General features: G+C 50.3%; 1 protein-coding gene across 2 annotated transcripts in view; it reads left to right on the plus strand.

Annotated features, from left to right (window-relative positions):
- Positions 1-15,867, plus strand: part of LOC137439016 (F-box/WD repeat-containing protein 5) — a 63,650-nt gene that overhangs the window by 37,468 nt on the left and 10,315 nt on the right. For both annotated transcript variants that reach the window (XM_068134588.2, XM_068134589.2), the window contains exons 5-6: positions 1,891-2,030; positions 8,053-8,141. In XM_068134588.2, the coding sequence (XP_067990689.2) occupies positions 1,891-2,030; positions 8,053-8,141 (229 nt within the window). The remainder of the gene's footprint in view (positions 1-1,890; positions 2,031-8,052; positions 8,142-15,867) is intronic.

Below are 15,867 nucleotides of genomic sequence, written 5' to 3' on the forward strand. Positions count from 1 at the left end.
TCAAGACTCTCTGCTCACCTTCACTCCTTCATTCCTCTTTTCTCCCACCTCTGGAACAAACTCCCTCACTCTCTTCAATCCCACTCCACCCTCCAAGTCTTTAAAACAGCTGTTCACCACCATCTCTTATCTTCCCCCATCCAAAACCTTGATCTTTTCTACCCCCGCTAATTTCACCCCAATTCCCCTTTTTGAAATACCAACTTCTGTCCTGGAAGTCCTTGGTGTCCTTGTGCTTTATACTTCTCCCTCCCCCCCCCCCCCCCCTTCCCATGCCGCCTCCCCCCGGGCCCTCTCCCTTCCACACATCTCCCTGCTCTCGGATGTTGTGTTTGTGTGCTTCCCCTTTTCTCCCCATCTTGTCTTCCGCTCCCTCTTTTTGTGTATTTTGTTTGTCTGGTCGATTTGTTTGTGAAGTAAATGTTAGCTCTTTCACGAGCCTCGATTCAGTATACAAAAAAAAAAAAAAAAATCACACATGAACATTTCTTTCACTTTATGATTCATCTTGATTTTCTTCCAAGCTCCAAGGCATGATAAAAATTCAATATGTGCGATGTGATTGCCGTACGCACTTTTAAAAAAGAGGCAAAGTTTAAGTATGGCTGTATTGCAACAAACAATAAAACTTACGAAGTTGTGATATACCAACGTATACATGGCACGAGTAATAGTAAGCAAGAACCCGACACATCGATATTCTAAAGACGAAATGAAAAACTAAATTTAACTATACTTACAGCGCCATGTATTACTTTATGAACCTACAAACCGCCAATGCAGTGAAATACTTTTATGAAAAAAAACAAAAAGCTTACCCGCAATAGTGCACGGGTTCTTTTCTTTGGCTATCTTCTCCGCCACCAGGTAGCTGGCTTTGGTCAGTCCCTTCGATGGAAAAACAGCCGAACTCATTACTGACTTGCTCTTGTTCGTCTCGCGTTCTTTCCGGAGAAAAGACTCCCGCGACTTGTTGACATGATCTCCATGTTTCTTCTCGAGGTGTCGTTTCAGCTTTTGGGGCCTGAGGGACTCGTTGGCCAACACGTCAAGGCATATCACACACTGTGGTCGATGAACATTGTGCTTATCGATATGCAAGGTGAACCCATAGTTCAGGAACACAGGCTGATACTTTCCAGCCATGGCGAGTACCTTACGCTCACAGCTCAATCTTTCGAATGAAAAGCAATGGACATTCGCGTGTCGGAAACTAAACGTATGATCTGACTGACCGGATGCACTCGCGGTACATCGGTACAGCGCAGTAGAAGAGTCCACACTATAAAGTTTGTGTCGGCGTTCGTTTGATCTCTGTTCTGTTCAGTCGGGAGAAGTAAATCGTCGATAAAGTTTTTTTCCCGCGATTTCTGAAGCGATCATGCGACCCATTGAAAATCCTTCGTGACCCAAACATTGGGTCACGACCCATAGGTTGCGGAACGTCACTTTAGACCATCTACGGCCTTTCAGAAGTACGCCACACAAACATCTGTAGTCATCTTGCAAAACACAGACTATACTTCCTTTAACAAGTAATGCGTGAACTCTACCCACCCAGAGGGTGTTAACACTCACTCATGTTACCGACTCAGAGGGTGGGTACTCTGCTAGTACAAATAAATGTGACATCATCGTGTCAATGCTGTATTGCGAACACATCAGAGATCTTTATGGCTTTCATAAAGTCTACAAGCAAAGTGCATGTCACCCTCATGTCTACAGTCAATTTTTGGCCTTGTATCGTATCGTTCTTCCTATGTCTTGAATCTGTCTTTATAAATGAATTTGCATTGTCTTTGCACATTTTCGTGGAATTTAGCTTTTTGGTAACACTACTCATTATTTTAATTCTCTCTCCACACTCGATCCTATTGCACCAATCCACAGATGGGTTTTCTCTGTTGGCTGCGGCCTATGCAGAACCATACGACATCTTTGGTTGCTGGTTCGGCAGAGAAGCCTTTTTGTCTGGCAACATAGAGGATTTCAGCATCTTCAGATTAAGTGTGCATTTTGCCCTTGAGAAGGTTTGTACTGGTTCTGTAGCCATGTGTGCTCTATTACTTCCTGTGTTTTTACCCCCACGCCCCTTCTCTGCTTTTATTAACACTAGGGCATGCCCGTACTATATATATATCTAAAAGTATATCCCCCCCCCCCTCTATTTACATGCAATGGTTTGGTCCAAAGCGAACGGCTTGCGAGTACGGTGACAATCCCCCCCCTCTATTTACATGAAATGGTTTGGTCCAAAGCGAACGGCTTGCGAGTACGGTGACAATCCCCCCCCCCCTCTATTTACATGAAATGGTTTGGTCCAAAGCGAACGGCTTGCGAGTACGGTGACAATCCCCCCCCTCTATTTACATGAAATGGTTTGGTCCAAAGCTAACGGCTTGCGGACGCGGAGTTTGGTAAAGAAATCGCCATCGCGTGCACAAATGCGCAGGAAAGCGAATGAATCGCAAATTAGTTTAAAAACATAGTTTAACGCCCGAGCGAGTTTAACACAATCGCAAATCGCATCGCAAAGCGAAAGAATCGCAAATTAGTTGTAATTAGTTTTAAAACATAGTTTAATGCCAACATAGCGCCAACATAGTTTGCCGACGGGAAATAAATGAATACGCTCTCAAATGTGCCATCCGAGGCAGAGTGTGTTCGCCACGTTCGGCACACGCGATAGCTCGCTGCTCTCTGATTGGTTGAATCGTTTTTTGGACATAGCTCGGTAAGTAATTGTCCGATTAATATGAAACCTTGAAAAGGCACATCCTCGGGTCCCCAGCAATATACCTGGCAAGTTTCAAGTATATCGGACCGGTAGTTGTCGAGAAACAGCGGTCGCATACACACACACACACACACACACACACACACACACACACACACACACACACACACACACACACACAGAGATTAGTGGAATTATAGATAGATGAGTTCCCTTACAAGGAACTTTAATGCAGGAGGAGGCCAATACACCCATCAAGACCGTGCAACGGTTGCTATTTGCCATGGGTACGTTTTCCCATGCTATATGCTTTTTAAATGATGAGCATCAAGAAAGGAAGCAGACGTACCCTTTTAAAGTCGTTGGTATGAGTTAGACAGGGTTCAAACCACTGATCTCCCAGATTCAGTCTGGACGCTCTAACCATTACGTCATCAAATTTTGTTTACCTTGCAACCTGTACTCACTAGTGTTATCGACTTTCCAGTTCTGACGAACCACTTCGTCAAGCCCTTTTGTTCCCCAAGCATTCCATGAAGGTCCACACGTAGCTTCTTCAATTGCATGAGAAATGATCCTGTTGTGGAGCTATGCTCGCACAATAAAGCCGGAAAAAAATGGACGACACCAGGAACGAAGTTTCACTGAGCTATTTATTCCAGCAAAACTCGAAAGAACTCAAAAGCACTGAATAGCCCGTTAACACGGGCGGCAATTTATATCAAAAGTTCACCACACAAAAGCCACGCCTCTCAGGCGGGGCGTGGTATGCAAATAAGCAGCAACGCCTCTCAACGGGGTGTGGTATGCAAATCGAGAGTCCGCCCGGGCAAGGCAAGTCCGGACGAGTCCGGGCAAGTAACCGCCCGCCGGTTACGTCATCGGCCGGTGCAAGGTGATTGTGTCATGCTTCCGGTAACCGCTACATGCGCCCCCCCAGAATTAACTTGCACCGGGAGAGTCAGTTTGAGGGGGGTCATGATGACACGGCCGAAACGACCCCTGGCGATTCGTGTGGGGGTGGTAGGTGGCGTGGCGGTGGATGGTCGGGCGGGGGGGCTTGGTTGACGGGGGACGGCCCTGTCGTGGAGGAAGGGCCAACCGTGGAGGTTGGTCGAGGTCCAAATGGGCCGGCTTGAGGCGGTCCACGGAGATGCGGTCCAGTTTGCCGCCGATGTCAATGATGAACGACTTGTCGTCCCTCTTCAGGACCCGGAAAGGTCCATCGTACGGCGGCCGGAGCGGTCCCCGGTGTGCGTCGTTCCGGATAAAAACGTACTCCGCAGTGCGAAGTGCTTGGGGGACGTGGGATTGGGGGCAGCTGTGGTGGGACGTGGGCTCGGGGGCAAATCTCCTGGCGGCCTCCTGGAGGACCGAGCGTTGGCGAGCCGCGGACCAGGGGCCGGTGGCGTCAGGGATGAACTCGCCCGGCATGCGCAGTGGCTGGCCGTAGACCAGCTCGGCGGTGGAAGCTTGGGGGGCCGTTCGGAGGCCCAATAGGACCCACGGGAGCCTGTGGGCCCAACCGTCTTTCTGGAGGCTGGCCCTGAGAGCGGCCTTCATCAAGCGGTGGAACTGCTCGCACAAGCTGTTGGCTTGGGGGTGGTAGGCCGTGGTGCGGTGTATCTTGACCCCCAAGGCCTGGGCGACCGTGCCCCAAAGCTCGGAGGTGAATTGCGGGCCTCTGTCTGAGGAGATGTCTGAGGGGGCGCCGAAACGGGCAATCCAGGTGCCAATGAAGGCCTGCGCCACGTCGGCGGATGTTGCTGATGCCAGCGGGACGGCCTCCGGCCACCTGGTGGTCCTGTCCACCATCGTGAGGAGGTGGGTGAAGCCCCACAAGGAGGGAAGGGGTCCCACCAGGTCCACATTGACGTGGTCGAACCGCCGCACGGGCACGTCGAATGGTGCCAACGGGGCCTGGGTGTGCCGGTGGACTTTCACACGCTGGCAGGCGACACAGGCGTTGGCCCAGTCGCAGACGTCCTTACGGAGCCCGTGCCAGACGAACTTTGCTGCCACGAGCTTCTGCGACGCTTTCCGGCCCGGGTGGGAAAGGCCGTGGAGGGCGTCAAAAATGTGCCGCTGCCATCCAGTGGGCACGATGGGGCGAGGTTGGCCCAGGGAAACATCGCACAGGAGAACTGCCTGTGTCCTCGAAGGGGACGTCGGCCAACCGCAGGCCTGTGTCTGCTGTCCGGAGGGCTTGCCCCGTGGCGTCGTCGAAGTCCACACCGAGGTGGACGGCGTTCGCGCCGGACCGGGAGAGGCAATCGGCCACAGCGTTGTCCTTGCCTGCGACGTGCCAGATGTCCGTCGTAAATTCGGACACGGCGGAGAGGTGGCGCTGCTGGCGGGCCGACCACGGCTCTGCAACCTTGGCCATGGCGAAGACCAGGGGTTTGTGGTCCACAAACACCGTGAACGGGCAGCCCTCTAAAAGATGGCGGAAGTGGTGAACGGCCAGGTAAAGGCCGAGGAGCTCACGGTCGAAAGCGCTATACTTGCGCTCGTTCGGGCGAAGCTGCCGGCTGAAGAAAGCCAGCAGTTGCCAAGCCCCGTTCACCCACTGTTCATGCACGGCGCCCACCGCGTAGTCAGAAGCGTCTGTGGTGAGGGTGATGGGTGCGTCGAGCGCCGGGTGCACCAGCATGGTCGCGTTGGCGAGGGCCAGCTTAGCGCCCGTGAATGCCTCGTCCATCTCTTTGGTCCAGGTGACGTCGTGCTTGGCCCGCTTTCCCCGGAGGGCTTCGTACAGGGGGCGCATGAGTCGGGCGGCGCGAGGCACGAACCGGTGGTAGAAATTTACCATCCCCAAAAATTCCTGGAGGGCCTTGATGGAGCGGGGGCGCAGGAAACTTGTGACTGCCTCCACCTTGGTAGGCAGCGGGACGGCCCCGCGCTTCGTGATGCGGTGCCCCAGGAAGTCGACAGCCGTTACGCCAAACTGGCATTTCGCCGGGTTGATGATGAGGCCGTGCTGGCCGAGGCGCTCAAAAAGCGTGCACAGGTGGATGAGGTGCTCCGCCCGGGAAGTGCTGGCGACGAGAATGTCGTCCAAGTAGACGAAAAGGAAGGTGTGGTCGCGCAGCACACTGTGCATCAGCCGCTGGAAGGCCTGGGCCGCGTTCTTAAGGCCGAACGGCATGCGAAGGAACTCGAAGAGGCCAAAAGGTGTAATTACCGCCATCTTCGGCACGTCGACCGGCCGGACGGGTACCTTGTGGTAGCCCCGAATGAGGTCGACCTTGGAAAAGATCACCCGCCCCACCAAACGGGTGGAAAAGTCCTGTATGTGTGGTATCGGGTACCGGCCGGGAGTGGTGGCGTCGTTGAGGCGGCGGTAATCGCCGCATGGTCGCCATCCGCCACCCGGTTTGGGCACGATGTGCAGGGGCGAAGCCCACGCGCTATTCGAGCGCCGCACAATGCCCAATCGCTCCAGTGCGTCGAAATCCGCCTTCGCCATGGCGAGTTTGGTCGGGTCGAGGCGACGAGCCCTGGCGTAGACCGGTGGACCTGTGGTCGGGATGTGGTGTTCGACGCCGTGTTTGACGGCGACGGCCGAAAATGTCGGCTGCGTGAGGGCGGAAACTCGGCGAGCAGGCGGGTGAAATCGTCCGCGGCCGGGAGCGCGCAGGCTAGCTTGGTTGGTGCGGAGCCGCTCAATGAGCAAGCGAGCGAGCTGAAGGTCTCCGCGTTGATGAGCCGACGCCATTTGACGTTCACCAAAAGCCCATGCGCGCACAGAAAATCTGCACCCAGCAAGGCCATGGGCACGTTCGCCGTGATGACGTCCCACCTGAAGCGCTGGCGCCCGAAGCAGAATGCGACGCTGCGCGAACCGAAGGTGCGGATGGAGGAGCCGTTTGCGGTGACCAAGGCGGGCCCGCAAAGCGCGGCTTGTTTGTCCTGCACCGAGGCGGGTATCACGCTCAGCTGAGCGCCGGTGTCGCACAAAAAACGCCGCCCGGACGCTGTGTCCGTAATAAACAGAAGGCTGCCTGAATGGCCGACGCTCATGGCTGGCAGCGAGCGCCGGCCTGGTCGTTTCCCGACCTGCCGAAAGTGCACGGTGGGCGGCACGTTCTGGCCTTCTGCCCGAAACTGGCGTGGTAGTAGCATATGGTCCGCTCTGGTGGAGGCTCCGGCGGTCGCGTCGGGTGCGGTCGACGGGGCGTCGCGGCGGCCGCTGCCGCCAGTGGCGCTAACTCGGCCGGTGGTGGCGCCGGTCGTGGCGCGGGCATTGCCTCGGTCGGCCCAGGGTTCCAGGCGGCCGCTCCGACGTGTCGCCTGGCCGAGAAAAAATTATCGGCCTCCTTGGCCAGGGCGCGAGGGTCCGTGATGGGCGAATTAACCAAAGCTAATCGTACCTGCCCGGGTAGCTGCCGGAGGAACAGCTCACGGAAGAGGAAATCCGGGCTGTGGTCACCGAGTAGAGCAAGCATGTGGTCCATGCGTTCGGATGGACGGGCCTCACCCAGCTCCGGGAGGTCGAGCAGTTGTCACGCGCGTTCGGTCTCCGTGAGTCCAAACGCACCGAGGAGTAGGCCTTTGAGCGCGCCATATTTGTCGGCGTTCGGCGGGTTCTGTAGGAAGCTCAGGACCCAGGCAGCAGTGGAGGCGTTGAGCGCGGAGACCACATGGTGGTAGCGCGTCGTGTCCTCCGTAATGTTCCGCAGGGCGAATTGAGAATCTGCTTGGGTGAACCAGACGGCTGCGTGCGATTCCCAAAAGCCAGGGAGCTTCAAAGCTACAGATGACTCCATCGCCATGTTCTTGAAAAGGGGTCACCAATTGTGGAGCTATGCTCGCACGATAAAGCCGGACAAAATGGACGACACCAGGAACGAAGTTTCACTGAGCTATTTATTCTAGCTCAACTCGAAAGAACTCAAAAGCACTGAACAGCCCGTTAACACGGGCGGCAATTTATATCAAAAGTTCACTACACAAAAGTCACGCCTCTCAACGGGGCGTGGTATGCAAATCGAGAGTCCGCCCGGGCAAGGCAAGTCCGGACACGTCCGAGCGAGTCCGGGAAAGTAACCGCCCGCCGGTTACGTCATCGGCCGGTGCAAGGTGATTGTGTCATGCTTCCGGTAACCGCTACACTGTGACAATTTATTGTCGAAGTCGTGACTAATCTTTTTAGCGACAATTGGCTTTGTGAAAAGGTCCAATGAAATGTATTATTTGACTCCTTACCATTTCCCCAAAAGCTGTTTTTAGAAATAATGGCTGCACAGTTATAGATGTGGGATTTATTTATTTTTAAACATCCGTTTCCTCATTTTCTGTTTCTGTGCATGAAGTTTTCCTACATGCAGAGGCGATTGCTCCACTTTAGACTCTTCAACAACTCGTACCCACGCATGCTCGCCATTGCTCGTGCACATACAGGGTATGTATGTATGTATGTATGTATGATGTCATGTAAGTTACAGATCTCAAGTTGCCATTCTCAAGATGTGAAGAAAAAATTCACAGGTTTTATGCCTCAGCCGACGAAGTCACCAGAGGCATTATGTTTTTGGGTTATTATTCAGCACTAAAAGTTAGCTTTGTTAATGTACCTGTTGTAAGAATTGGAGCCAGAGACCGCTCAAAAGAAAGGAGGCTTTAATGCAATCGACCTGGTGCATCTAAAAACATAACACCATAAGCATAACATTAGTCTACATGATACAAGGAAAACATTGCAATACATTTTAAATGAAGCAACTACTACGAAGCAGCAAATCCTTACCTTGCTCTCATAGAATCATGGAAGCTAGTATAACCATCTACCACTCTCACAGCAGATTACATATGCAATAATGCCCATCTCCACAGGGACCGCCTCCACCAGACAGTAATGTGTATCAGGCCAACAACTGGCGTTACGTCGACTTTTCATCACATTCTCCCTGTCTTAAGAATACCACTAATAGGAATTAATCAAAACCAAAATGAGTCGGAGGTTGACACAGTCGACCGCCGTGAGTGCGATACACACCGGCGTCCCCATACCCCCCGGCGCTAGGCATAGACCGCTCGCCATCACCCGGCGATCTCCTATCAGAACCGGGGGAGTCCACAGCCGAAGGCAAGGGAGACATGATTTCATACGGCGAGGCAGCGTCACCTCCTGCCTCGGTAGGGCTCGAGTCGGGCAAGACAGGGGTAGTCGAGTCAGCCTCCTTTTCGTCCATCTCACTATAAGGTGCTAGGTGACGCAGCGGCACCGTAGTTTGCCTGCCGTCGGCCAATCAAACATGTGCAGATTGCGGATTCGCTTCCAGTATATCTACCCGGTCAGCAAGCGGCTCATACAGTGCATTCAGAAAGTATTCAGACCCCTTTACTTTTTTCACATTTTGTTATGTTGCAGCCTTATGCTGAAATCGTTTAAATTCATTTTTTCCCTCATCAATCTACACTCAATACCCCATAATGACAAAGAGAAAACAGGATTTTAGAAAGTTTTGCAAATTTATTAAAAGAAAAAACTGAAATATCACATTGACATAATTATTCAGACCCTTTGCTATGACACTTGAAATTTAGCTCAGATGCCTCCCATTTCTCTTTATCATCTTTGAGATGTTTCTACACCTTGATTGGAGTCAACCTGTGGTAAATTCAATTGATTGGACATGATTTGGAAAGGCACACACCTGTCAAGATAAGGTCTCACAGCTGCCAATGCATATCAGAGCAAAAACCAAGCCATGAGGTCGAAGGAACTGCCTGCAGAGCTCAGAGACAGGATTGTGTCGAGGCACAGATCTGGGGAAGCCTACAAAAAATTTTCTACTTCATTGAAGGTTCCCAAGAGCACAGTGGCCTCCATAATTCTTAAATGGAAGAAGTTTGGAACAACCAAGACTCTTCCTAGAGCTGGCCGCCCGGCCAAACTGAGCAATCGAGGGAGAAGGGCCTTGGTAAGAGAGGTGACCAGGAACCCGATGGTCACTCTGGCTGAGCTCCAGAGATCCTGTGTGGAGATGGGAGAAACTTCCAGAAGGACAACCATCACTGCAACACTCCACCGATCTGGGCTTTATGGCAGAGTGGCCAGACGGAAGCCAAACAGTTCAATCTTGTTTTCATCAGACCACAGGATCTTGTTTCTCACAGTCTGAGAGTCCTTTAGCTGCTTTTTTTCAAACTCCATGCGGGCTTTCATGTGTCTTTAACAGAGGAGAGGCTTCCGTCCATTGGAAAGCTCTTGGTGAACGTCATCTCGGGATGTGCTCCACAGATTGGTCGGAGCGATGAAGAGAAGGACAAGTTCTGGTGTGCAATAGAGAAGCTGATGGAAAACGTGAAAGATAAGGAAGTTGTTGTGGTAGGAGGAGACCTAAATGGACATGTGGGAAGGAGTATTGACGGTTTTGAGGGAGTTCATGGGGGTTACGGATATGGTGTGAGAAATGGAGAAGGTGAAAGGATTTTGGAGTTTGCTGATTTGTTGATTTGTAATACTCAGTTCCAGAAAGAGGATAATAAGCTTGTTACATACACGTCAGGTGGGTTGACAACAACCGTTGACTACCTGCTGGTGCGTAGGTGAGATAGGGGGCACCTCCGGGACACAAAGGTGATCCCGGGGGAGGAGGCTGTTGGGTTTACGGTGGGTTTACAGTTTAACAAAACATGGAAGGAAATTAAGGAACAGGAAAACGGGCGAGAGAGGACAGAATGAAACAGTAACCTGAGTAAGAGGGTTTGGTTGTAGGTATAATGGGGGTAGAAAATATCCTGGGTTTGGAAATACAAGGAAGGTAAATCTAGGAGGTAATTCGGTCCATCAAGCCTGCACAATCATAACAACATCCTCGTACTCCCTCATCCACACGACTTCCAAATCCATGTCCAACTCGATTTCAAAACAATCCATTGACTTTACTGTTTGGAATCTTGCAGGGAGACAAATGCAAGCATTCACCGCTCTCTGGATCAATGACCCTGCCTTACAACTATCCTTACTGGCCTCTTTTTTTTCTTTTCTTTTTTTGATTCAAGGTCAAGGCTTGTGGAAGAACTGGAACACTGAACAGATTAGGACACAACAGAAGAAAGAGAGAGAGGGAGAAACACCAACAGCAGGGTTTTTTTTTTTTTTTTTTTTTTTTTTTTTGTATACAAGATCGAGGCTCGTGAAAGAGCGAACATTAATCACACAGAAAGACAAACCGACACATAAAACATATAACATCGGGAGCGGTAGACAAGATGGGGAGAGAGGGGGAAGGACACAAACACAACATTTGAGAGCAGGGACCGAGAGACATGGAGACATCGAGAGATCTGAGAGAGGGCGAGGGCTTTGGGGGGGGGGGCATGGGAAGGGGGCGGTGGGAGAGGTATAAAACATATGGACACTGCCAGGACTTCCAGGAAAGAAGTTGGAATTTCAAACAAGGTGGATCTGGGGTGAATTAGCGGGGGTAGAAAAGATCAAGGTTTTGGATGGGGGAAGATAAGAGATGGTGGTGAACAGCTGTTTTAAAGACCTGGAGGGAGGAGTGGGATTGAAGGGAGTGAGGGAGTTTGTTCCAGAGGCGGGAGAAAAGAGGAATGAAAGAGTGAAGGTGAGCAGAGAGCCGAGATTTCGGCAGTTTAACCATCAGAGGGTTGCTGGCAGATCTTGTGCGACCTGTAGGAATATTTGGGGGACAGAGCACAGAGAGAGCTGGGGGTGCAAGGCCGGAGAGGAGTCGGTAGAAGACAGGAAGACCACCTACCTGCCTGCGGTGAGTGAGTGAAAGGCCCTCAGAGATAGCTTCATCGCGGGAGATTCCAATAATTGATATTATCAATTAAAGGGCGGCGAGTAAAGGGCGGCGAGTTGAATAACGGCGGGTTGAAATAAAAAGTAAAGGGCGGCGAGTACAAATAATGGATGTATGGGGTGGAATGATCCCAGTGTGTACCCTGGATAATAATAGGTACGCCGTATCCCTGCGTGTCGTAAGAGACGACTAAGAGGGTTGGCGTCGGGAAGGGCATCCGGCCATAAAAACATTGCCTCAAAAAGAGAACCATGACAATTACAACTACATGTGGGCAGGGTACAGCCTGAAGTGGAGATCGGTTTCTGAGGTTTGGGACATGGAATGTAGGGACAATGACAGGGAGATCAGGAGAAGTGGTGGAAGTATTGGTCAGAAGAAGAGTGGACATATGTTGTGTGCAAGAGATGAGATGGAAGGGAAGTGGTGTGAGAATGGTGAAGGGTAGGCAGGGACAGAAATACAAGTTTGTGTGGCAAGGGTGCCCAGAGGGCATGAATGGTGTTGGTGTCCTGTTTTCTGAGTAGTTTGTAGACAGTGTGGTGAGTGTGACTAGAGTGAGTGATAGGTTGATGATGGTGAAAATGATGATTGGAAAGCTCTTGGTGAACGTCATCTCGGGATATGCTCCGCAGGTTGGTCGAAGCGATGAAGAGAAGGACAAGTTATGGTGTGCGATAGAGAAGCTGATGGAAAATGTGAAAGATGAGGACGTTGTTGTGGTAGGAGGAGACCTAAATTGACATGTGGGAAGGAGTATGGATGGTTTTGACGGAGTTCATGGGGGTTACGGATATGGTGTGAGAAATGGAGAAGGTGAAAGGATTTTGGAGTTTGCTGATGGAGCTGAATTGTTGATTTGTAATACTCAGTTCCAGAAAGAGGATAATAAGCTTGTTACATACACGTCAGGTGGGTCGACGACAACCGTTGACTACCTGATGGTGCGTAGGCGAGATAGGGGGCACCTCCGGGACACAAAGGTGATCCCGGGGGAGGAGGCTGTTTCACAGCACCACTTGGTTGTCTGCGACGTAAGGGTGAAAGGTGCGAGGAGAGCTCGGCGGGTGAAGTACCAACCGAGAATGAAGGTGTTTAGGTTGAAAGAGGTGACAGTAAGGGAGGCATTAAAAGAGAGGCTGAGTAGGGTCGAGGATGATGTGGTTGAGCTTGAAAGTGGTTGGATGTCAATGAAAGCTAGTCTGTTGGGAGCCGTTGGTGAGGTATGTGGATGGACAAAAGGACCACCGAGGCACTCGGAAACATGGTGGTGGGATGATGAAGTTGGAAAGAGGATTGACGAGAAGAGGAAGAAGTTCAACGAGTGGCAGAAGGCGAAGGGTACGGGAGCAGAAACAGCAGAGCATGAAAGTTATAAGGCAGCCAGGAAGGCTGCAAAGAAAGAGGTAGCAAAGGCGCAGGAGGCATGTAGGAAAATGTTCGGAGAACGCTTGGATTTGGAAGAGGGTCAGAGAGCGGTATTCAGGATTGCAAAGCAGATAGCAAAAGAGAGGTGTGATGTGATGAGGGTGAGTTGCTTGAAGGATGAAGTGGGACAAATCGTTGTGGACCCAGATGGTATTAAAGGAAGATGGAAGAGATATATGGAAATACTGTTGAATGCAGAGAATGAATGGGATGGCAACATTGAGAGTAACCCAGTTTTAGGACCGGCAGAGAAGATAACCGAGAAGAAAGTTGAGGAAGCGATGAAAGCAATAAAGAGTAGAAAAGCGGGAGGGTCGACAAGAGTTGTGGGAGATATCTTGAAAGCAGCGGGAAATTGGGGTGTGAAGAGAATGACAGAGATCTGAAATCTGGTGGTGAAAGAAGGCCGCATTCCAGTGGATTGGGAACTGAGTACCCTCGTCCCTCTATACAAGGGGAAAGCTGACCCCCTGGACTGTGACTCGTATCGAGCGATAAAGCTATTGGAGCATGGAATGAAGGTATTGGAAAGGGTGTTGGAGAGGAGGATAAGGAAGAAAGTGAAGATTGACGAAATGCAGTTTGGATTTATGCCAGGAAGAGGAATGACACACGTGCTTTTTATTGTGAGACAGTTGCAGGAGAAGTACATGGAGAAGAGGAAGAAGTTGTTTCTTGGGTTTGTTGATCTGGAGAAAGCATTCGATAGGGTTCCACGTGAAGTAGTGACATGGGCATTGAGGAAGTTAGGAGTGGAGGAATGGTTGATCAGAGTAGTGATGGCAATGTACAAAAGAGCACGCACAGCTGTAAGGACGAAGGACGGGAACAGTGGTGAGTTTGAGGTGAAGGTGGGAGTGCATCAGGGGTCAGTACTAGGTCTAGTACTATTTGTAGCTGTGATGGAGGTGCTGGCTTGGAACATAAAGGAGGGTTTACCTTGGGAGTTGTTGTTTTGCAGATGATCTGGTGTTGATTGCAGAAAGTATGGATGGACTGAAGGAGAAGATGAACAAGTGGAAGGAATGTATGGAGACAAAAGGTCTGAAGGTGAATATCGGAAAAACGAAGGTGATGGCAAGTGGTAAAACATGTGGTGAGGTGGAAAGAACTGGGAAGTGGCCGTGTGCTGTGTGCAGGAAGGGTGTCGGAGTGAATTTCATTCAATGTACAATGTGCGCTGAGTGGGTTCATCAAAAATGTAGTGGTTTGAGAGGGTCATTAACCAGTGTGGCAGCTAATTTCAAGTGTAAGGTGTGCACAGAGGGAGCTGCAGATGGAGGAAATGTTGAGTTGGATCTTGGGGACGGCATGAAGCTGGAAGGTGTGAAAACATTTTGTTACCTAGGAGACGTGCTGAATGGAGAAGGTGGATCAGACTCGGCAACAGTTGCTAGAGTGAGATGTGCATGGAAGAAGTTTCGGGAACTGAGTGGCGTGCTGACGAGGAGGGGAGTGTCGTTGAAGCTGAAGGGAAAGGTTGTATGCTGCATGTGTGAGAAGTGTTTTGATTTATGGGAGCGAGACATGGGTAAGGAACGTAGAGCAGCAATGAAGGCTGGAAAGGGTGGAAATGCGAATGGTTCGGTGGATGTGTGGAGTATCGTTGAGAGAGAGGAAGACAAATGATGAATTGCAAAAGATGATGGGAATAGAGCCTGTGATGGATGCTGTGAAGAGAAACAGTTTGAGATGGTTTGGTCATGTGTTGAGGAAGGATGAAAGTGACTGGTTGAGAAGAGTGATGGAAATGAATGTAGAAGGAAGTAGAGGACGGGGAAGACCGAGAAAGACTTGGCTGAAGATGGTCGAAGAAGAAATGCGGGCAAGGAGGTTAACAAGGGGAGATGCAGAAAATAGGGCAAAATGGAGAAGATTGTCATGGGGACCACAAGTCTAACCCCCACTCTTGCAGGGAAATGGCCTTAAAATGCCTGTTGTTGTTCTATCTATGGTAACTTTCATCCAATTTTCCTCCCGTTTTTTTTTTTTGTTTGTTTTTTTGCAACAGAGCCTAAAACCATCCTCGCGATTATGGAACATGGAACATGAAACCAGATATCGAATTAGACTTTCGATAAAAATGTGAGAAAGTCAGTGCAAGCCTAACAAATGGGCCTCAGAGCAATGCCGACCAAACAAAATGGTGGAGATTTGTTGTTGAAGCCCCTCCCAATAGTATGAACAATAGTATGAATGAACACCCTCAACAGTGGAAGTCCCACCCATGAACCGGGCACACACTGGAGCAGAGTATTATCGTGATATACTATTACACACACACACACACACACACACACACACACACACACACACATGCATGCACACACACACACACACACACACACACACACACACACACACACACACACACACACACACACATGTCAGGAACAATTATAGTGATATAATATTACACACACACACAAACACACTATTCAGGAACAATTTAATATTACTTTTCACATAGCTACAACGGTCAGGCACAATCGAGCGATTATAAAATTTTAAAAAAAAATCCAAAACGATGAAACTTTTTTTTCTTCTAAATTTTCCAAAACCTTTTTTTGCCTAAAACACTCCCAGGCACTCACTGATGAACCTCTGAAGGTTTGGCTGAGGTAAAGCAACTTGGGAGGGGTAAAGCAACCAGGTTACCCTAAACATTCAGCTATTTCCCAACGTCGCTTCATATTTCTCTTTATGCTATTTTGGACATGGATTATTTTGAGAGTTCAGTCCCCATTGCCTTCAGCGGCATCATGATAAATTGACACACAAAGTGATTTTAATGTGTGGATGCAATTACTTTATTAGTCCTCTACCAGTGTACACCGGAGGGGACTATAGGTTTGCACGCCGTCCCTCAGTCCTTTGCGTCCGTCACGCAAAGAACAGTTTTCCGGACTTTTTTTCTAAACG

The sequence above is a fragment of the Myxine glutinosa genome, chromosome 13 (assembly GCF_964187855.1).
Source record: "Myxine glutinosa chromosome 13, kmMyxGlut1.1, whole genome shotgun sequence".
Taxonomy (NCBI): Eukaryota; Metazoa; Chordata; class Myxini; order Myxiniformes; family Myxinidae; genus Myxine; species Myxine glutinosa.